The sequence below is a fragment of the Engystomops pustulosus genome, chromosome 4 (assembly GCF_040894005.1).
Source record: "Engystomops pustulosus chromosome 4, aEngPut4.maternal, whole genome shotgun sequence".
Classification (NCBI taxonomy): domain Eukaryota; kingdom Metazoa; phylum Chordata; class Amphibia; order Anura; family Leptodactylidae; genus Engystomops; species Engystomops pustulosus.
In genome coordinates, this window is record NC_092414.1 from 185,454,883 (window position 1) to 185,478,757 (window position 23,875).

The 23,875-nt window shown below is 40.4% G+C and overlaps 1 protein-coding gene across 1 annotated transcript in view; it reads right to left on the bottom strand.

Annotated features, from left to right (window-relative positions):
• Nucleotides 1–23,875, bottom strand: part of ANTXR1 (ANTXR cell adhesion molecule 1) — a 138,116-nt gene that overhangs the window by 33,964 nt on the left and 80,277 nt on the right. The window contains exons 15-16 of the mRNA XM_072148878.1: nt 16,272–16,367; nt 13,677–13,844 (exon numbers count right to left, since the gene is read on the bottom strand). Coding sequence (XP_072004979.1) covers nt 13,677–13,844; nt 16,272–16,367 — 264 coding nt within the window. The remainder of the gene's footprint in view (nt 1–13,676; nt 13,845–16,271; nt 16,368–23,875) is intronic.

Genomic DNA, 23,875 nt, shown 5'->3' on the forward strand with positions numbered 1-23,875 from the left:
TTCTAATTCACACGTAAGGAGGTGTCATTGGAGGCTCAATGAGTCTCTTCTGAAAAAACCGCTCCAACGGGATGCATTGGCCGCTGTCATCAAAGAGCACTTTCAGTCTACAGCAGACCATATGTCGCTGCCAATGTGCTGGGAGGCCCATAAAATGATGGTCAGAGGGAAATGCATATCATTGGCAGTGGCCATGAAAAGAGAACGCACTAAGACCCAGACAGAACTACAGTCCCAACTACGCTCCCTGGAAAGACAGCTCCTAGTGAATCCGACCAGACCCCTCCTTAAGAAAGTAGTGGAGGTCAGGGCCAAATTAAAAGAATTAGCACTTGAACGCACAGAGAAACTTCTGCTATATACCAAGCAGAAATATTACGAGAAAAGTAATAAGGCTCATACCCTCCTAGCTAAACAACTGTCGGAGAAATCCGGCAGATCCGTAGCACACTCTCTCAGGCGTTCAGACGGATCCATAACCTATGATCCACGGGAAATTTCAGACATATTCCATGCCTACTACTCTAAACTATACAATCTGCCTAATTCACTACCGCTAGATCCACTCTTACGGGATTCCCAAATTGATTCTTATTTGCAGTCGTGTGATCTTCCTCGCCTTCCTTCGGAAGCAGTAACCTCTCTCAATGTCCCTATAGACGAGGAAGAGCTGGCGGAAGTAGTGAAATCCCTCCCAACCGGCAAATCACCGGGACCTGATGGACTTACATATTTGTATTACCAGACTTACCAACCACTCCTGGCGCATCACCTACTTAAGCTATATAACGCCTTTCTACAGGGAACACCGGTTCCGCAAGAAATGTCCCACTCACACATTACCCTAATACCTAAACCTGACAGAGACCCCGTAGACTGCTCCAATTACCGACCGATAGCTTTATTAAATGCGGACTATAAAATTTTCACAAAAATACTAGCCAACAGGCTCATACAATGGATCCCTCAACTAATCCACAAGGACCAGGTGGGCTTCGTCCCGTCCCGCCAAGGAGGGGATAATACTAGACGGAACATAGATTTGATTGAGGTAGTAAATAGAACCAAAAGTGAAGCTCTGCTTCTAAGCCTAGATGCAGAGAAGGCTTTTGACCGCCTAGGGTGGTCTTTTATGTTGCGGACTATGAGAGCCTATGGCATACGTGGTCCATTTCTGAATATCATAGGAAATCTGTATTCCTCTCCCTCTGCCTCAATCAAACTACCCCACATTACGTCCCCTAGATTCCCAATCCGTAATGGGACGCGTCAGGGCTGTCCCTTATCCCCCCTCCTATATATTTTGTGTATTGAACCGTTGGCGGCAACTATCAGACGATCGGTTGATGTTAAAGGAGTGCTAGTGAGGGATAAAGAATTCAAACTCTCATTATTTGCCGATGACATACTACTAACCATCAGTCAACCACATACCTCACTTCCTAATTTACACAGACTACTGTAAGCTTACGGCAGGTTATCTGGACATAAGGTGAACATCAGCAAAACGGAAGCCTTACCCCTCAACCTCCCCCAAAACACTTTGGCCTTACTGAAAACTAACTATAACTACAAATGGCAGACAACAGCCTTGAAATATCTGGGGATTAAACTCACTTCCACATATAAAACACTCTATTCTCAAAATTACCCTTCCCTTTTTGACTCATTAAAAAACCTACTACACAAGTGGAACGCATTACCGATCTCCTTCTTTGGAAGAATTACGGCAGTCAAAATGTCTATTCTCCCAAAGCTTATGTATTATTTTGAATCCCTACAGATCCCAATACCCATTAAAATCCTCAGAGGAATGCAAGCCTCGCTTATGCAATTCATATGGGCACATAAGCGCCATAGATTAGCACGAGCACTCATGGTACAACCCAAAGATAGAGGAGGCCTTGGGGTGCCCGATTTAATTAAATATTATTGGGCTGCACATCTGCGAAGAGTCCCGGCCTGGTCCACTCTCCAAGCCTACTCCAAATGGATGGAGATAGAGAAACTGTGGAGCGCCCCGGGTTCACCCCAATGCTTTCCTCTGGGCTACCGCATCGACTCCACCGACTATACAACTTTTAGGCCCCATGAAACATACCAGGTCCATATGGCTAAAATGCTGCAAGTTGTTCCCTCTGGAATCCACCCACTCCCCTATGACTTCATTTTTATATAACCCTGGTTTACCATCAAGTCTCACGGGGTCCATGTCCCGACCGTGGCACCTCAAGAGCTTGTTCCGTTTTGCTGACATTATTGACGCCGGCACTAAAACTCTACTTGACTTTCCAGACCTCATGGACAGATTTAATCTACCATCTTCAGCCATGTATAGCTACCTACAAATCAAATCCTTCTACGCTTCCCTACATAGCGCGCCGTCTACATCAAATCCTACCGACTTTGAACGACTTTGTAAACTAAATGTCTCTACTGCCGGACTTATCTCCACGATCTATAAAATATTAATTAACCCTGACCCCTCAAAGGTACCAAAACACGAATACATGAGGAAATGGGAAACTTTCCTGGGAAGGGAGCTTCCGCTGGAGACCTGGCAGATAGTATGGGAGAGGGCAGCTAAAGCATCTCAATGCGTCCAATACAAAGAAAACCAATATAAACTGTTAATGCTCTGGTACCATACACCGGCATTACTGCATCATATATACCCAGACTCACCTGATGTTTGCTGGCGGTGTGGAGCGGGGGGAGCAGATGTACAACACATTTTTTGGCTGTGCCCAACTATACAACCATATTGGTCCACAGTTACAAACATCTTATCCGCGGTTCTCAATTGTCAGATCCCTATAGACCCGAGTACCTGCTTATTGAACCTCTACCCAAAAGGGATGCGCAAACACGCCTCCAGACTACTCCTACATCTCCTCACAGCAGCAAAGTGCCTCATCTCTGTAAAATGGAAACAAGCCACAGCACCCTCCCGGGTAGAGCTTTGTACAAGAATACAAGAGATACGCACCCTAGAATACCTTACTGCACTCTTACATAACACAGTAGAGACATTTAACCGCATATGGGCCCCATGGGATGATTATTGGACGGGTCGGACGGTTTGCTAAAGAGATCGCTTCCACAAGGGGAAGCACCCATTATCCCGCTCATTTAGATACCACCCTACTCCCCTTTCCTCATGTCTCCAGTCTATTGTCTGTCTTCCCTCACTTTCTCTGTTGATTATATCTGTATATTGGACTTGTGGCCTTAGGATAACACTCTTAAGGGCTTTTACTGTTTTATACAAGTTGGTCTTTGTCAGTTGCTAAGACCCTGTTGATTTACTATGTTAAAACCTAGATACTTTGCTAAAAATGCTACCTTTCATCTGTACGTAATGATATGAATGACATATAAACTGTAAAACTGAAAAACTAAATAAAAATACAGTTAAACATAATACTGTTTGTTTAAAATGAGTGTAATAGTGAAATCCTTGCATATTTATGGCGTTTGCCAGAATATTAACATGAAGAATCTGGCTCCCTCTCCAGGGTGGCCTGACAGCATCACGTGCCCAGTGCTATATAACCAAATCCATAGCACCCCTGCTTGTCCACCACCCATGTTTACATTGCAGATTACCGACAGTGGGGCACATTTACTTACCCGGCGCTGTCGCGATCCCCGCTGTGCGTTGTCCGGCGATCATGGACTCCGGTGAGATTCACTTAGATCGTGCGCCCGATTTCCTGCATGTGTCTCTTTCCCCACTCAGTTTCGCTGGAGTTCACATTCTTCTTCCCGGTACATGTAAGTGCATTGTCTTGTGACACAATTTAAATGTTAAATCCAGCACTCAGTCGAATCCGTCGGATTGTACGACGGCCCGTCCCCGATTTCTATCACATAAAGGGCGGCGCCGATGCACCAAAATCCGATCATGTGCAACACAATCCCCTTCTAAATGCCTGTACCAGCGCCGCGAGCCCTGAAAATGCCCGACGGAAATGCGCCCGCGGGACCCTTAGTAAATAAGCCTGTATGAGATGATTGGAAGTCATGGCCTGTCACACACAACAAAGGCTTCTCTGGTCCATATCTCGGAAGCATCATAGCATCCCTGATGTAGTCCATGTAACCACAATCAACTACAGTGTCAGCAATAATAATAATTTCTTTATTTATATAGCGCACACAGATACCGCTGCGCTGCACAACTATTGCCAAATCAGTCCTTGTCCCCAATGGGGCTCACAATCTAATCAACCTACCAGTATGATTTGGAGTGTGGGAGGAAACCCATGCAAACACGGAGAGAACATACAAATTCTTTGCAGATCTTGACATGGGACTTGAACCCAGGTTCGCAGCGCTGCAAGGCTGTAGTGCTTACCACTGAGCCACTGTGCTGCCCAAGTACAAATATTCCCTTTCCACAACATTTGGGTCAGTTCCACAAGCCAATTGTTTGTTAAGAATGTAATAACTTCTGATACCTAATAGCAAATTAGTAGAGGTAATCAAGTATGTTGATCGACACTAATGATTTTTTTATTACTTCTGTGTTTCCGCTGCTAACTAAGTGACCAAATCAGAGGGTTTCCTGCAGATTCCTAATTATTTTAACATATTTGTTTGCCAGGAATGTTTAAACCAGGAACCATTTTAGCTTCCGGACCAAATAGACCATAAAGATATTAAAGGGCATTTACCACCATGATGAAGGACTGTAAAGAAATGAGCCTGAGGGGCTCTGGGCTCCATAGGAGTCTCGCTTTCCTGATATGTAAAGTGAAGCCTCCTGTCTTTTACCTCATCATCCAGACATTTCTGACCATAAAATGGCCGCAGATGGAGGGTCATGTGATCTCTATCTGTCCATGAGCAATAGCCAATTAGAGATCACATGACCCTCCATCTGCGGCCATTTTATGGTCAGGAATGTCTGACTGATGAGGTAAAATACAGGAGGTTTCACTTTACATATCAGGAAAGCAGAACAGAACTATTAATGGATGTATACAGGCAGTCCCCGGGTTACATACAAGATAGGGACTGTAGGTTTGTTCTTAAGTTGAATTTGTATGTAAGTCGAAACTGTATATTTTATCATTGTAGTTCCCGACAATTTTTTTTTTTGCCCCAGTGACAATTGGAGTTTAAAATTTTTTTGCTGTAATAGGACCAAGAATTATCAATAAAGCTTCATTGCAGACAATTTTAAGCTGATTATTGCAATCTGGGACTATTTTAAAGCATCCAGAGAGCTTCACCAGAGGTCACAGTGGGCAGAGGGGTCTGTCTGTAACTATGGGTTGTCTGTAAGTCGGGTGTCCTTAAGTAGGGGACCGCCTGTATTGGTAAATTACCTCATATCCTCTCCCCCCACACACTTACACATTACAAAACACATGAGGTAAAGTGGCCAACCCCTTTAAGGAAATAAGAACATTAGTGGCCTATCTATAGCAAAGGATTCCTTTTTCCTTTCCAGTGTACTAAGAATCACAAACCTTTGGATGTGGATGGGATTTCTATAAATGGATATTATCTATTCCATCAATTTTATCCATACTCGATTTATTTTTTTTGAAGGGGTCGTCCACCGTATAGGGAATAACAATGGGATCAGCGAGGGTCCGACTGGTGACATAATGAGAACAGGATAGAATAGGATAGAATACAATAACACAATGCCTTCATCAAGCCAAAAAATATTTTCTAACATGTTTATTACTTGTCGGCAATTTTTCCTCATACCTTAAAGAAATAAAAAAGTGTCACAAGGCACAGCAATAAAAATAATAGCTTCCCATGTAAGGCAGATGTAGCTACTTAAGACGCTGTATAATGCTCCCCACATGGAATGTTTAATATACATTAATCCTTGTGGTCTACGAGTCTTTTCAGTACAAGGTTATATAGGGGGAAGCATCTGATGAGAGTCCCGGCTTCCAGCTCATTTGCTTTAGCTCACCAATAAGTCACCTCATAGAGATATGATTTACCTTGAAACAAAAAAGGATGATGCAAATTGTGGATTCCTTTGCCTTTTGTTCACATATACTTAAAGGGGTTGTCCACTTTCAGCAAATACTTTATATTTGCGTAGTGTAAAGTTATATAATTTTCCAAGCTAGTGTCTTAATTAATTCCTCACAGAAACCTGTCCCTGATCATGTGATGTCACATAGGTGCATGGCTCCTATCACAGAGAATAATAAGAGCGATAGCCGTGTACCTGTGTGATATCACATGACCAGGGAGATAATGAGCTGTGCACCTGTGGGACATCACATGACCAGGAATATAATGAGTCATGCATTTGTGTGACATCACATGACCATTGACTGCTTTTTATCCACAGGAATAATAATTCCTTCATTTATATAGCGCACAAAGATTGCACAGAGCTGGCCAAATCAGTCCCTGTCCCCATGGAACTTACAATCTAACCAATCTACCAGTGTGTTTTTGAAGTGTGGGAGGACACAGGAGGATCCGGAGGAAAACCATGCAAACACGGAGAGAACATACAAACTCCGTGCATATGTTGACCTGGGAGGGACTAGAACCCAGTACCTTAGCGCTGCAAGGCAGTAGTGCTAACCACTAAGCTACCGTGCTGCCAGTAAACAATGCAGCTTCCTGTAGAAGGACAGCAAGCAGAGATCTGGTAAACCACGAGGAATTAATACTTTTCAGTAACTTTTCATTACTTGCTGAAAGTGGACAACCCCTTTATTATGTTTAATCAAATATATAATAGAATTATGGTCAACAGATCTGGCTTTGAATACCAAATAACACAAACTGGTAGCTATTATTTCATGTAAAGTAGGAACTGTACTATGTTAGTTGTGCTATGGCTTGTTCTCTCCTAGCTCCTCGGGTTGGAGCAAGCAGTACTATTACAGTGCTGGGCCTGAATACATTAAAAGACATAAGTCTAACATAAGTCTAACTAATTTACATAATTTTTACAACTCTTTTTCTTTGTAAGTGTGCCGTTTCTTTATTCACCAAGAAAAGTGCATAAAGAAATGCACAGGTAAGTGCCATACATCCACCATCAGTTTCACTTCCTTTAATTCTCTGATTCTGTGCAGATTTGGAGCAGATTATTTGCCAATGGGAAAGGAGGAGGAATTCTCTGCATATATTCTTGATTTTATTTCACTTATTTAGAATAATTACATATACAGTAATTATTGTTGCATTGTAGTGACTCTTGTAGATCCATGACTTACAGCTTCAGGCAAATGAAATCATTGTAACTCCTGATGGCTCAAGAGTTATAACTGTTCCCTCTCCAGTATCAAAGTCTATGGAGTTTGTATGTCCTGCATGTGTTAATGCGAGTTCATAACTATTGGATCGAGCTCATTCAGTTCTGTGTTCAGCACCAAGAACAATCATATATCTTAGCATCAAAGGGAATGTTGGATGTTGTTGCATTTGTCAAAAGTAGTGCAAACTTCTAATGTGTGATTATTGAATACTGATGCCCGGTTTTTTTATTAATCTGGCACCCCTGCACTGCTCCGGAAGTGGGCACCATCTTTTTTTTGGTGTATCTGTAACGTAGAGCATCCAACATGATCCTGACGAGTCACGGTAATACATACGGTGCGCGGTTCTGAATCGGCACAGGATTTGGTGGCGCGGTGGACACAGTGCAGCGACACAAAACTGGCACAAACATTTCATTAATTCATGTGTAAGCAGTTTGCATGGTTTTTTCAGTGCAATGTCAGACAGACTACTGGGGCACACAATTTAAAGGAAACCTACCACTAAGATCTACCTATTAAGGTGCATCTAACATATGTAAGGATAGCCCTTTTTAGAGCCAATCCTTTACTCCCCTCTATCTTTTCTAATCTTTAATCAGGGTAATATGTAAATTTTGTAAAGAGGCTACTGGGGCGTGGAGAAGCCGGAGCTGAGGCTACATGGCGCGGCTACTCCACGCCCAAGTAGCCTCTTTGATCCTCCTACCCAGACATCTTCAGCCTTTAGCCATCTCCTTGTAGCTGCTAGCACTCATCAGTGAAGCTGGAGTTCTGTGCATGCGCAGTTGCTCCGGCTTTGGAGCCCAGATCGTGCAGCCACTGGCTTTGCGGATGAGTGTGTGCAGCTCCTTGTAGCTCCGCACTGAAGATGTCTGGGTAGGAGGATCAAAGACGCTATTGGGTCGTGGAGTAGCTGCGCCATGTAGCCTCAGCTCCGGTTACTCCATGCCTCAGTAGCCTCTTTAGAAAATTTACATATTGCCCTCATTAAAGATTAGAAAAGATAGAGAGGAGTAAAGGATTAGCCCTAGAAAAGGCTATCCTTACATACATTAGATGCACCTACCACTGCATCTACCTTAATATGTAGATCCTTAGTGGTAGGTTTCCTTAAAGAAATGTGGCCAAATGTGTTGATAACTTTGAAACTACAAGAGATGTTGCAAACCTTATTGCTTCAATCAATTTCTGAGACAATGCAAGACGGTGACCTATTTCAGACATAACCTAGAGGATAGGCCCCTTCACCCATTACTTGCTGGGGGATTCAGATTAGCGATTTCCCTTTCCTTTCTCAAATAAAGTCCCAAGACTGTTTACAAGGACAGGACCAATGATGACTATCTCTGGATGGCTTTGCGGAATAAGTGTTTGCTATGTAAATGCCTGAATAAAATAAATAATGGAAGTAACATATAACTTCTGTACAGATCCTGTTTTGGAATAGAACATAGCAAACAATGGCCTCATCAATCCTGGCCTCAGAATAAATTGGCTTATTAGTTTACCTAACAGGTTAGTAGCCAACAGCGTGTGAGTTGTTTAGTTTTGTTGTCCATTAGATGTAAACACATGCATTTTCCTCAGAACATTGACTCCTATTTTCTAAACCTCTTCAATCGTTGTGCAACCAATTCAAGAAAATGTTACGAAATTCTTCGGCATTCATCAAAAAATCCTTAATCCTTTCCCTCTGCTCTTAAAAAAATTCAAGAAGAAACAGCTGAAATTACTCAATAAGTAGTATTTTCTCCCTGAGCAATATCTTAAGCAGGCCATAAGGTATGAGATGACAGGTTGGAAAGGCAGTGTCTTGGATGATTCATGTATGAAATCATATAATGATAGAGATTTATCCCTAAAACAGTAGACCCAGGGCACGTGGCTGACATGTTTGTCAATATAATTCTTAAAGGAACACTTTACTCAAAACCGATTCATTTAATTATCTCTTTTCTTGGCCTGAAGGGAGGAGCAGGACTCCAGGTTCTGCCAAGGTTCTAGCAATACAATTAAAATGGAGTCCTGCTCCTCCCCTCAGGCCATGCACCATGTATTATTCAATAAATTAGCCTTGTTCCTTTAACATTTGGCAAGTTTAAAATTTAACCCCATCTCAAACATGAGGTGTAAAATTTATTTTGGGCACAAATATATAATTTGAGAACCATATTTTGATAGTTTTATGACACACTTGCAACTTTGTATAAAAGTGGCCATGGGCGGAGCTTGGTATGAGGGCATGGCCTAGCGCAGTCTGGTAACTTTACCATAATTTACACCAAAATCCAATGTTAATTAAACCTCAAATCTATCAGCTCATAACTGGCATATTTTTGAGTTTCTTACTCATGAAGGGTCTAATAATTTAAGAGACATCTGCCTCTTTAAATTGGGTGCTCAGAATTGGCATAGAAATGCCAATCTCCCAAATAAAGTTTAGATCTCTCCATCCTGAATGAAGGCTGTTGACTGGGTCTTCACTAAGTCTATAGCGTTCGAGTAAGTCACTGTCTAACTTTCCCTGGGTTCTACTCCAAGATCAGTCCTCCAAGCAAGCGGACATTTGACTAAGCTGTAAAGTTCTTATACTCTTGTTACACACAACTGTAATCTGTTAGTTATTTTTTATTGTTGTTTCCTTAAAAACTCAAAAACTGCTGTAAAAAAAAAAGTTGACTAACTCTTTATGAAGCCTAAAGGGTTATGTATAGATACACGTCCATAACTCGCACTGTTGAAGTTGTTGCTCCTACTCAGTATAGACTGAGCTTGTGGTTGGAAGTAGGATGAGAGTCTCTGGTTTGGCTGATCACCATAGTTATGTTTAGACTCTATTAAGAAACTTTGCCCTTAAAGGCAGGGGCGTAACTAGGAGAGGCAGGGCCCCATAGCAAACGCCTGTATTAGACCCCCTTCCTATACACATACGACACTCATATATATATATATATATATATACAAACACATTTATACAAATACCTATACACATACAGTTCTTCACTCATACACACACATTTATATACTCTTACACATATACACACACATAAATAGAGCATATACACATCACTTATCCACACACATACAGTGCCATACACAGACATACAGCATATATGTACACATACATTATATACCATATAGACATACAGCATTTACATAACACATCTACACACGCCTACAGTGCCATGTACAGATATACAGCATATGTATATAAATATATACACATACAGTATATACACACACATTTATATACTCTTACACATACACACATATAGAGCATATACACATAACATATCCACACATATAAAGTGCCATACACAGACATACAGCATATATATACACAGACAGTATATACACACCATATAGACATACAGCATTTACAAATCACATGTACACACACCTACAGTGCCATGTACAGATATACAGCATATGTATAAATATATACACATACAGTATGTACACATTACAGATACTGCATACAAACGTCACATATATGTTCTATACATATTATGCTGTAAAATGTGCAGATTAATATGTATACAATGGGGCACATCCTCCATTCCTTAGTTTGGAACAGATGATGTGGCCCCCTGATACTGTGGGCCCCATATTGGCTGATATGGCTGCTACCACTGTTACACCCTACATTTTCGATTGACGGGTGTGTGAAAACTGAGACATATCGAGACTCTGGATCATATTGGTGGATCGGGGGATCAATGGAAAACTTTATCTAACTCATTTAAAACATAAACACTAGGGGGGATATTTATCATACGCTGGTGCTCGTGCTCCAGCGTATGATCGCACCGCCGCTGCAAATTCGCAACCCGATACATCAAGAGGCTCCCGTCCGGCCGCACCCCCCGCTTGGTCGGCCGCGCCCCCCCTTCACTCCCCTTCACGCCCCACTGGCGTGAAGGTGGCGGATTGGGGAAAATAATCGCAAAAGCTAGCAATAAGCTAGCATTTGCGATTATTTCAGGGCCTCTGCGCCACTGGCGGTGCGCAGAGGTCCTGATAAATATCCCCCTAGATGTCTACAAGAGGAATTAATACTTTCTAAATGTAACTGAGGGAGGAAGTATCTGGATGAAAGAGCTAAATGGGGGTCTAAAAATTAATGCTTTATCTATAATAAGTTTACAAAAACAGTCACTGAACACTACTTCAATAATTTTTCGGCAAGGCTGATTTCTTTTTGGGTACAAAGCAAGAAAACCCTTAGAAGCCTGTGACCTCTTCTTTTGGCCTAGATAAATTTTGCAAGCATGTACAAAAATATCTGTGAACATTTCCTTTTGCCATGGTTTCACTCTAGTGTCTCCTGCCAAACATGAGGTGTATGATTTATTTTGGGCACAAAGATATAATTTGAGAACCATTTTTAAAAAAAAATTGCAAGGAACTTCTGCCCTGCAGTTTGTGTGTATTTGGTAGATATAGTTATAAATATATTTGGGCTCATACGTTTTTATCTTAGTTAAGGTGCACAATGTCATTCCATTAACCCCTTGATGATTCCCAATGTGTAATCGCCACGATGGACCTTATGCCACATCTCTACTTTATTAAGAATATGTAGAATAAGCCTGGCACGAGACTCATGTTACATTGTAGTAAGTTGGGGAGCACAGCCTGACCAGATAGATCTTAATGGCACCATTAGAAATATCCATACATTCAGTCCTGGATACCTAAAGTGACCCCATTGTTGACCTCACATAGATCATTGTGGATAAGTGTTATAATTACTAGAAAATAAACTATCCTTTTAATGTCAGCAGTATAAAAAGCAAAAATACATAACTAAAATACTATGTATGTTGAATTAGGAAAAAAAAAATAACCTTAAATAAAAAAAGATCTATTGCTGAAAAAAATAATAAATAAAAAAATATATGGCTGGTGGAAAAGAAAAAATTATAATTAGCTGCAATTAATACATTTTTAATAATTTATTACTCTCCATTGTTAAATATTTTAGACCATTTTCAATACTTCTATAGATTATATCTGTGATAACCCTCTGAAACATGTCAAACATTGCATGCTTCATCTGACAAGGGTCTATTCTTGCACCGTAGCATATTATTAGGAATTCCAAGATCCATGAGATTCTAATGTGCATTGCAGATGCTTTCTGGAAATAATCTTTTTGAAGCCTATGACCAGCTATTATCTTAACTACTCCTGAAGTTGTAGGCCTGCTAGAACTCACTAGCAAATTTTCCTTTCACCACCTCCACCTCTTTATTCCACGTCATTTTTTCCCTAGCCCCCACTGTTTCTGAATAATCAATGTCATTATTTTGGAACTCTACAGTCAGATAGGCAGAACCAGGCTGAGTAAGAGTAGAGGGCCTATTGGATACTACAATTATGCTTATTAGGCTTGTTATAGTCAAATGGGTGGACAGCTTGGAGCCACCCATATGACAGGATAGATCCAAAAAAAAATGGTTTCTTAGAAATGGTGGGGACTATAAAATTGCATCTATACCATAATAAATGAAATTACTTGCACCTCCCGAAGAGGTCTATGTTAGCAAAAGCCAACAAAAAGGCATATCACAGTACCAAGTCATTGGGGCTTTTACTAAGGGTTGCGGATCGCACTTTCGTTAGACTAATCACCGTTTTCAGGGATTGCACGGCTTTGACAGCTATTTAACAGGCGTTTTCACAAATCGGGGGGCGTGCCTTCAGACGATCCAACTGTTTCGGATTGAGCGTGGGATTTAACTTTCAAATTGTGTCACAAGACAATGCACTTACATGCACCACGAAGACGAAGGTGAACTCCGTCAGACCTGAGTGGGGAAGCGACACATGCAGGATCTCGGGTGCGCAATCTTAGTGAATCGGGGCAGAGTGCATTATCATTGGACAGAGTAAATGTTCCCCATTATGTAAAATTTTGGCATACCGGGCAAGAATTCAGGAAAGCAGAGTTCAGTCGTAAGTAGAGGTCAGGAGGAGAATGAATACAAGCACACAAAGTAGGTTGTAACAGATTTGGTCGCAGAAATGTCCAAGCCAGTGCCCTGGGTATAGTGGGAGATACCCAAATAAAAAAAGGAAACTGAGTACAACCAGGTGCGTTTTGTACACATCTGGAGGCCAAAACAAGTCCCTGGTTCCAGGAGAGTGTCATTAAAGCTTCTAGAATCCAGGAGAGGCAAAGCCACATAGTATAGTAAAAGTCCAATTATTAGACCAATATTGTAGATAAATGACAATATACAGTATATAAAGTATATCTTCACAATCAAGACCAATGCTCAAAACTGTATTCCATTTCTTTGCCTATCTCATGTGATACAAAACCTTTAAAACCGTTTGTATTTTTGTACAGTTCTATGCATGAGGTCGTACAATGGCTGATTATAACATACTATATATTGATCCTACCTTAATTGGAGAATACCACTTTCTTGAAGAGTTTGACCTTCCATAATTGGCATTGAGAATCTTTGGCGAGGGAAATTCATATTCTTGCTCTGGCATCTTCACCCTGGCATTCTTGGCTTTTTCTAGCTTAGCTCCTTCTTCTGTAGAACCCTTTTCACCCCAACGTACCTAAAATAAAATAGACACAATATTTTAGCAACCAACAAAAATACTAAGCTTTGAATCCACAAATCTTTCTATCAGCAATTTGTTCTACAGTCCCAGTAGTGGGATTACACCTGGTAGGCTGGACTTCACAACCCTCATGGGGAACTTAAAGCCACTGGGCCCCATTGAAAAATCTGTATCATAGTACTGATCTCCTCGTATTGGGAAAAAGATTACAACCCCAGCATCTGCCCCCTCTCATTTTAGACCCCATTGTATGCATCAGTGAGCCTTGGGCATCTATGACTATTGTTGGTTCAATGGTTGTCCTTGCTTGGACCAGTTTTGGTTGGTACTAAGCGCTGTTCACCTAGAACCCTCCGAAAAACCTTCTGACTATTACTCCATTGCCAGAAGCTCTGGTTTAATGTTATGGCAGGAAAAAGTTATCTAATATGGATATGTTGTGAGTAAAATTTAGGAAACATATTTTCAATTTTTAATGTAGACTAAGCAGAACAGTTCCCATAATTGGTTCATGTGGTTTTGTAAGACTAAAAAGACATTTTTAAAACGCACTGGATGGCATGGGTGTCTCCATAATTTGAAGTTATGAATATTGAAGAAAGAGATTTTCAAAGGCAGAAGAATGTCTGAAGTTATCTTCCATCATTCCCATGGGTCAAGAAATACATCAGAGAGGTGCGCCATGGCTCCCTAGTCCCATTTGGAGAAACCTCCCCGGATTATGTGCCAGGAGAATATTTTGTGCTATCCATTCCATGTGAACGTTTTGGAGATACCGACATGAGTCCCCTTAAAGGAAACTTTCTGAAGGATGCCGGAGCCTATTTTCACTATATCTTTTGCAGTATTCCGTTTAAAACTATTTCATTATTTATATTCCAACCCACCTTCGGTGCACCACGATATGTGCTCGGCGCACCTTGCACGCGACCATGCGTGCGCATTATTAGGAGGTGCCAGAGAGCCGGTGACGTCACTGAGCTCCCGGGCACACCCGCGCCTGCGCAACTTCTCGTGCGAAGCCGGCCAGGATAAAACTTAGAAGTTGTGCAGGCGCGAGTGTGCCCAAAAGCTCGGTGATGTTATCGGCTGTACGACACCTCCTAATAAGGCACATGCACGGTCGTGCGCATGGTGTGCCGAGCACATATTGTGGGGCACCGAAGGGGGGTTGGAATATAAAGAATAAAACAGTTTTAAACGGAATACGGCGGTTTCTGCAAATAGTTAAGATATGCTCCGGCATCAGCTCACCCTGAGCTGGTGCAAGGTATTTGTGGGTTATAACTGGAATTTTAAAGTGGTAGGTTTCCTTTAGCTACCATGTAAGAGAAACAAGTTCTCAATGATGTGTTGTTTTTTGCATCTTCTTCATCATAAAATATAAATTTTATTCACTTTATAAAGTCATGTGATTGAGCTTCTCTCTAAGAAATAAGGCTGAAAGATCTCCTCCGGGGTGGAATTGATGTCTCAAAGACCGGCATATCATCCACCACATACCACATACAGTTTATGCACGGGGAACCAAGGTATTCTATGAATGTGCCAGATCAGCTTTTTTTGATATATACCTAACTTTACAAATTATGTCAACCTGGCAAAAACTACAAACACAAACAAAAACTACATCTGCCCTATGCTCATGGATATTTTAAAGAGGAGCTATGATTGGTTGCCATGGGCAACTAGAAATATTCTGACTTTCAGACAGCTGGATAAATCTGCCCCATAATCTGAAAAATTTGGATTACTTCTGAAAGTATAATCTTTTTTTAATTTTGGAAATAATTAGAGCAGGTGATAATATTAAACTTTGTAATATACTTACCGTAATTTAGGAATGCATTTTCTATGTATTGTTTATGCTCTTTCTCCAGTAGTGAGCACTGTATCTGAAATCATTGATTGTTCCATCCACTTCTATCAGATAAGAAGACTAATGATTAACTCTTTCCATATCTAGTGAATATTCCTCTTGGCGATTTAGCTCTCTGAGGAGGATAGGTTATCAGGAACTGTCTGTAATGAGTTAAGTCATCAGGAACACTTTGATCTTCTTATCTGATATAGTGTATGGAGACAGAGCTGATTATTTACAGAATCTGCTTAAGGAAAAAAGTAATAGGAAAAAGGACATGGAAACATATTTCCTTAATAAAGTATTATACAAATTTTAATATTATCATTAACCATTATTCATTTACAAAATTTTGCCAAAAAAATAGTTTTTTGTCAGCTTACATCATCATCCGTGGTGGTCCAGTGAGTCCACTACACCTGGAGCCTAACGCATTGTTTGAACAGTACTACACCAAAGCAAACAGGGGATATGTGCATTTATTTTTTTGGGGGGGGAGGATTAGTTGTTTGAACAGTGATAGAAAATATAGAAGACAGTACAAAATAGGTCACAGATACCTCCATTCTTTTGATTCCTCCAACTCCTCTTCCTCCATAATAAGATGCATCCACTGTAGGCCACTTCTTTTTAGGCAATCCATCCTCCTCCTCTTCCTACGAAGAAGAATAGAAGTAATGTCAGGCAACAAATACCTAAACTTATGGTCTTTAGTCCTAAATAATAATTGATTGAAAGTCTACTAATAAAACAGCAGGATGGGACACTCATGGTCACTCTCTTTGGAAACTTTTTGATTTTGACCATTTAACTATCTTCAATTTTGGGGAAAGACTCCTAGCTCACCCTGCATGAAATATGACCAGTTTCTTTGTTTTCTGAAAAAAAAGCCACCACTGGAGCCAGTGGTTTTCTATGCTCTACCATTCATCGCACATACATGACTCCATTAAAGGAACTCTACAGTCAAAGCTGATGCATTGAATTATACCTTGTGTAAGGCCTGAAGGGAGGAGCATAACTGTTGGTTCTAGCAAGGTTCTAGGAATACAATAAAAATGAGTCCTGATCCTTCCTTCAGGCCTGGCACCATGTATTACTCAATGTATTAGCTTTGATTATAGTGTTCCTTTAAGAACTGCTGCATGATGACCACAACATCTTCTTACCTCTAGGCACAGAGGACCTTATCATGGTCAGAGGCCATCAGAAAAATCTTATAACTGTGTATATTCCATGTGTGGTCTGACTGGTGATTTCTATGGAGGCAAAATATTTTCCTCATAATGATGAATGAGGATGAATCCCAAAATTTTATTTGCCTTGGCATCAGCTGCCTGGCACTGGTGGCTGAAGCTAAATTTACTGTTCAGTGATATCCCCAAGTCTTTTTCTGTTGCAGTTTTAAGAAGTTGTAAAACTTCTATGACCTATGCATATAACCTTATATTTATATATATTAAACTTTATCGGTTTAATATCGATTTATTGGTTCTCCACCTTAATCTAAATCCATCTGTAATATTTTGTTATTCTACTTAGTAAAAAAGAAATTCAATTTGTTTTTTTAAAACTGGGCACTAAGTTGGATATAAGATTCTGAAGCAATACATACATGACATAGTTATTGCAGACTATATTTCACAATATCAAATAGATGCGGGTCATTTTCTAAGAATAGCTGGCAAAAAAATGAGTGGAGACAAAAGAAAATTGAGATGCCTCAATATCATCCTGGGTACATTCCATTCTTGTTATAAATAATCTTTAAAACCTCACATGGAAGGGATACTTGTAAAATCGACTAACAGCTCTTGCACAATCAGATCAACATTGGGATAAGATGTGAATAAAGCCAGGAGAACCTATGTACCATAAAATCTCTGATGATTCTAGAGTGACCCCAGGTCTACAAAATTGGAAGCTGCTGAAATGCAAAGTTTAATTTACGAAAATCCTGCTAACACTTTTATGATAAGGATCAAGCATTAATTTTACCAAAGTATTGGATTGTTAATCCAATATTGTGTGAGGCAGATAGTTCGGAATCTATTCCACATGTACTGGTCACTTGTGTCACTTATTTATTAGCTGCTTCTGATTATTCCCAGTTCTCATTAGATCGATATCCATAACGCTGATGCTAGGAATGATCCCATATTGGAACAAAGGGACTAAGTCCTTGTCAACACTGATAGGACCTGCAATTTGCCTCCAGTGATTGATTGGCCATTATATCTTCTGATAGTCGCTAGAATGTAGTAGTCACTTTATTGCTGGATCCATAGACTTTAATCAGAAATCCTGTTAAACTTGATGGCAAACCATGATGCTGTCCTAAAAAACTGAGTGTAGTCTACAGAGATGAAGATAGAGATGAAGTTCCCCAAGACCAATGGCACTAGCAATCATGGCCAGCATCAAGATTTAGTATAACTTCTCCTTTGTATCGCAATCCTTGCCCATTCGAGACTTCAGTGAGACGTCCTACTTAATGAGTCGCAGCTTTTCCTGTATGAGCAAACCCACATAGATAACTTTACTGTGAGACCTTCCTCCCACCTTGGTTAGGCACCGAGACCCAGATTGACAGTCATGTTAAGTTTAAAGGGAACTGTCCCCAGAACTGTCATTTTGACAGATTACAATAGCCTATGCTATTCTGATTTTAAAATTGCCTTTGTCTGCATTCTGAATAATTTTAATAGTTTATAATAGTTTATTTCACATTACATAGCTCCTTGCCAGCAGGGTGTGGTGAGTCCAGGAGGAGAGGCAGCCTGTCTCCTCATTCATTCTTCCTCTCCTTCACACTATCCCCCTGATGAGGGGGGAGGGAGCTGAATGAGTGTGGAGGAGAGTAATCCAGACAAACACAGGCGGCAGCTGCCCCCTCCTCTGGGACTCACCACATGCAGCTGGCAAAGTGCCCAGTAATGTGAAACAAACTATTATAAACTACTGAAATGGTTCATAATGCTGCCAAAGGCAATATTTAAAATAAGCATAGCATAGGCTATTGGTACCAGTCACCAGCTAAAAGTGTAATTCCTGGTGACAGGTGTGCTTTAAAATGGATAAGGGAATTGGAGATGAATCAACCATTAAAGTGAATGGGTCTGTTAAAAATATGGTGCATACATTGGCCATGGAAAATAGTGAATTGAACATATTCATGTGAATTTGCCTTTATTCTTTACACACAAGCTATGTTAAGCATCATGGATCGAGGTTAAGCATATGGGATGGAGAGCAGGATACTTAGTTATAGATTTGTAATCAATTTTAATTCTCCTACTTGAATTGAGATTTGTTTTGATTTGTACACCCCTATCCATTGCCTATAACACAAAAGCACAAAACTAAAAATGTGCATTTTTCCAGCTGTTTTATAACGTCTTCTATCCATTTTTTTCTCTTTTTGTGCTTTTTTTTCCCCTTCTACTTATCTTCCCCAGATTCTCTCGAGACAGAACCTCTCACAACAGGAAATACCAAGGCTAAGGAGATCTTCCTCATAATCTTCTGACACGGCAGCAGTCTACCTGCCAGCCAGACCAAGAAAGCGATCGCTACAGGCTCGAAAAACCTCTAGTGCGTATTTACCATGGTCACTGGCGGGGAAGCATAACCACAACTATTAGCAAGCAGAATAAACACGTTACTGCTCCCAGCTATAACACCTCATTATTCAATCAAAGGTCATGAACTGGGGAGGAATTAAAGATGTCCTCCTTAGAGCCCGACCCGATAAATCATAAGATAAGTTGCTGATTCTGTTCCTATAGAAAACCCTAGGGGACAATCTATCTTGTGCAGCTCAGCAATGTACTTACCAGCAGAAATATGGGGACTAAGAGACAACTCTTGGCTCTTAGACAGTTTTTAAGGCTTACAATAACTGTACCTACAATACCTAATCCTGAAAAATATGATGAAATGCAAGATTCAGTAGCTTTCGGGCAAGAACTGCTTACAGAGCACATGAGCTAAGAGTCATTTTGTACTGGAAACAATTTTCCAGTAAATATCCTCAGAAATAGTGACACCACCAAGGGGGAAGGGTCTGCGGTCTTTTTGCCTTAGTTATCTTAATAATTTCCATTACGTTGGTTTCTGCTTATAAACATGGCTACCTCTGCTGTATGAGAGGTTTTAAGATAGGGTAAAATGAGGTGGCCTGTCTCCGTCAAGGCTGAGTGTTTTGGCAGAGTCTTCGTCATACCTGGATTGACTCAAAATTGGTATCCTTGAGTGACACGGGCCAATGTTTGCGACTCTCTTTTGTGAAATCTAGCATCAAAGCATCCAATCTTAAGGAGCCCTTATAAGGCGGGAGGAATTATGTTGGATTGACCACTGTTACAGGTAATCCAAACTCCCGTCATCCTGGATCTACGGTCGGCTGACAACTTTAGAGCATTTAACATAAAATCATTCCCTTTGAAATCTGTTATTCCTCAAAATCTGTTTTAGCGCTAAAAGATTTTTATGAGCTGAAATAAATTGACAACACATGTAGTGCTCAAAGTTTTAAAACATTGTAATGTTACAATTTGCTTCCTGAGGACTCATTTTGGAGCTAATTAGGGGGTCATTTATATTTATTTTTTTTCCTGAATTTTATGTCTTTTTTGAGACTTTTTTTTTAGTAAGATGCATTTATCTTCTATTACACATGTGCCAAATGTTGCAAATCACATTTATCATTTCAAATTGTCTAAAATGTGCAACATTTTTTGGCGCCAAAAACTCCAGACGAATCCATACTTAAGGAAAACTTAGAAAATGGACTTGAAAGTGACTTGAGACATTTGTGCAACTTTTTTGAGACATTTGTAACAAATGTCTCAAAAAGAGATCTGAAGAAAAACCTATTTAACACAAAGAAAAAGTGAGATTGCTAAATTACCAAAGAAGCAGACGGAAAAAAGACAAAAGGCAAAAACAAACAGAGATAAGATAAATGACTTTAGTGTTTTTGCCTCCTGCAGGCCCATACCGAGCTTTATATGGATGTGATATCTAGTGGATATTTAATTACTGTGGCTCTACATGAGCTATTAAAGGGATTTGACTTTATGTGTGATCACTGATTTTTGGAATAGATATTCAATATTCAAGAATGGGGGGGGGGGGGGGGGGTCTAATAGCTGGCACCCCAACAATATCAGTTTCAGTGCACCGGTGATGGTCTATTTGCAGTCTATTGTAGTCACAATCATATAAATAGGCTTCAACGGCAATACCAAGTACAGCCACTATACAATGAATGGCACTATCTTCTTGGTAGACTTTGAGGAAGCCCCTTTAATAATCCAAACAAATAAAAAGTGGGTATTCCGGGAGTTAGAGATTATATCACTTATGGTAAGTTTCAAAAATCAGAAATAGCCCTTGGGTTTTGATAGGATTAAAAAGTGTACAGGCAGTCCCCTACTTAAGAACACTCGACTTACATACGACCCCTAGTTACAAACGGACCTCTGGATATTGGTAATTTATTGTACTTTAGCCCCAGGCTACAATAAACAGCTATAACAGTTATCACAGGCGTCTGTAATGAAGCTTTAGTGTCAATATTGATTCTTATGAAAACACAACATTTTTAAAATCCAATTGTCACAGAGACCAAAAAAGTTCTGGCTGGGATTACAATGATAAAGTATACGGTTCCGACTTACATACAAATTCAACTTAAGAACAAACCTACAGACCCCATCTTGTATGTAACCCGGGGACTGTACTTTTATATATATATATATATATATATATATATATATATATATATATATATATGAGTTGCCCATGCAGTTGACAGGGGCTAAGCTGCAGTAACATAGATGACCTATAGACAATAGTGGCACTGTTTCACAATTTAATTTTATCTCCTTAGTCAAGCTTTTAAGACGTACATTAACTGTCTCTTAGTAACCTAGGTTGGGAAGTAAAAGTTCTCCTTATGGAGACTTTGCCAATTAAGGCCGCCTTGCAGGCATGTGGAGACTTATAGCCATCGATGCTCCACTAGGGGATTCTGGAAAATATGCAAATACATTTTCTAGGATGTGACAAGGAAACATTGCCTCTTTTGCTACCTTTTAAGGCAGCCCCCTTTCCATCAAGCATGACTTTCAGGAAGCCTAATGACAGGATGCGCAATTAAAGCAAAACCAGTATATCTATTCAAGAAGAAACAGATTCCCAACGGTAGAAAGAACTGAGTGAGGCTTTTGTCATGATTTTAATATCACTTCATATCAATAGGCTTCCCGAAAGTCATGCTTGATGGTAAAGGGGGCTTCCTTACAAGGTAGCAAAAGAGGCAATATTTTTCTTATCCTATCCTGGACAACTTATTAGCATATTTCAAAGTGACATGTAATTTTACATAAAACACCCATTGGTGCCATTACAAATATTTTTCACCAAAATTCTCAGTCAAGATCAGGGATAGTGGCCCAATGAACCACCGTGAGCGATGACGTAATATGATGCCTGGGAGCAGAGTCTAAGTGACACCCGGTTTTCACCAGAGCCCGCTGCAAAGAGGGTTGGACTTGCTGCAGCCGAATACCATCAGGTCGCTCCACAGGCGTGACTTTGCTCGGGGTGGTGGCCAAGGTGAAGTACAGAATCGTAAGGCTGAGACGGAGTCATGGACAGGCAGCACAGGATCAGATTTAGGAACAAGGCAGGAGGTCAGGACAGGCAGGAGAGGAGTGAAGTCAAGAAGGGAATCAAGTTCACAATGGGAAATCAGTATAAACGTATAAAATCAGGGTAACAGGAGACAAGATTTGACAAAGACACAAGGCACAAAGATCCGTCAGGGGAACAGGAAAGGGTCGGCAATTTAACAGGGAAGGCGGCTGGCCAGCGCCAATCATCGGAGTGTTGGCCCTTTAAATCTTAGAGAGCGTGCGCCGGAATGTGGGGACAGCCGCTGGAGTGAAGGAAGGTAAGTAAGGCTGCAGCCGGGCTCCAGGTGCAAAGGGAGGTGCACCTGCAACCCAAGGACATTCTCATTTGAATAAACCCTCAGGAAATAGCAATTGTAGATCTAGAAAGGCTATAAAGTTTCCCACATAAATGTTATTTGGAGATTTTGACTCCATCCAACCTCATCCTATAGGGAGTCATCCTGTTTATAGTGTCAGTTTAAAGAAATAGTCAGATGACTATCGCTCCCCAATACCAGTAAGTGCTTTCTACAGTTCAGTATAATGTATCATTCAGTCTTGATAAGATGCAAACATCCAAGCCAATCCCTACTTATCCAAAATGCAAGTATGTAGAAAAATATAACAGGACCCAAGTGAACTTATAAACACTGGAGTGTGTGTGTCCTGCAACCCCATCCATATATGTAGACATCCAAAGGAGAAGCAGGAAGGGTTTGATCTGCCTCCCCGCTGGGTCTTTGCTCCATTATGCACATTCCTCACATTAAAGCAAACTAGGGACGGACACCTTTAAATTTAACCCTTTAGCCATCATATCTGACTGCACACACGATGATAATAGTATTATCAGACACTTTATAGCAGGACCCTAATGAGTTATAAGCCTCTGCTCCACGCCCTCTCCATTCCATCAAACCTTCTCCTCATCTGTTTCTAATCTGTAAACCCAACTCTATTTTCCCTTCTGTAATGAGAAGTGGAAACTGTTGACTTTCTTCATTTTTTTCCCCTTCTGTGTCGATATCTGGCGGAGCGTTTAGTAAACTAAACTATTTTTTTCATTTTTATATTATAAATTTTACAATTTCTTTGTATTGGAGCAAAATGATTGAATGCAAGGTAAAATACTTACAAAAAAAAAAACAAAAGACCCTAATTTATAGTCCCTATCCATTAAAAATATATACGTTAGATTATTTCTTTCTGCAATTGTTATTGGTAGCTATCTCTCAGCTTTCTCTATAATGAAACTTGATGTAATATACAGGATCATTACAGGGGAAGGGGACACAAACTTCTATTATAGTTATGGTTAATGATTACACAGGCTCCAGTCACACAATGACAATGCAGCCTCCCTGACTGTATACCTATGATCTTTTAAAAGATAAAACAAACATGAATAATCAGATTATCCTCCTGGATGGGATGGTACATCCTTTAGCTATTCATTTGATGCAGTACTGTGGCATCATGGG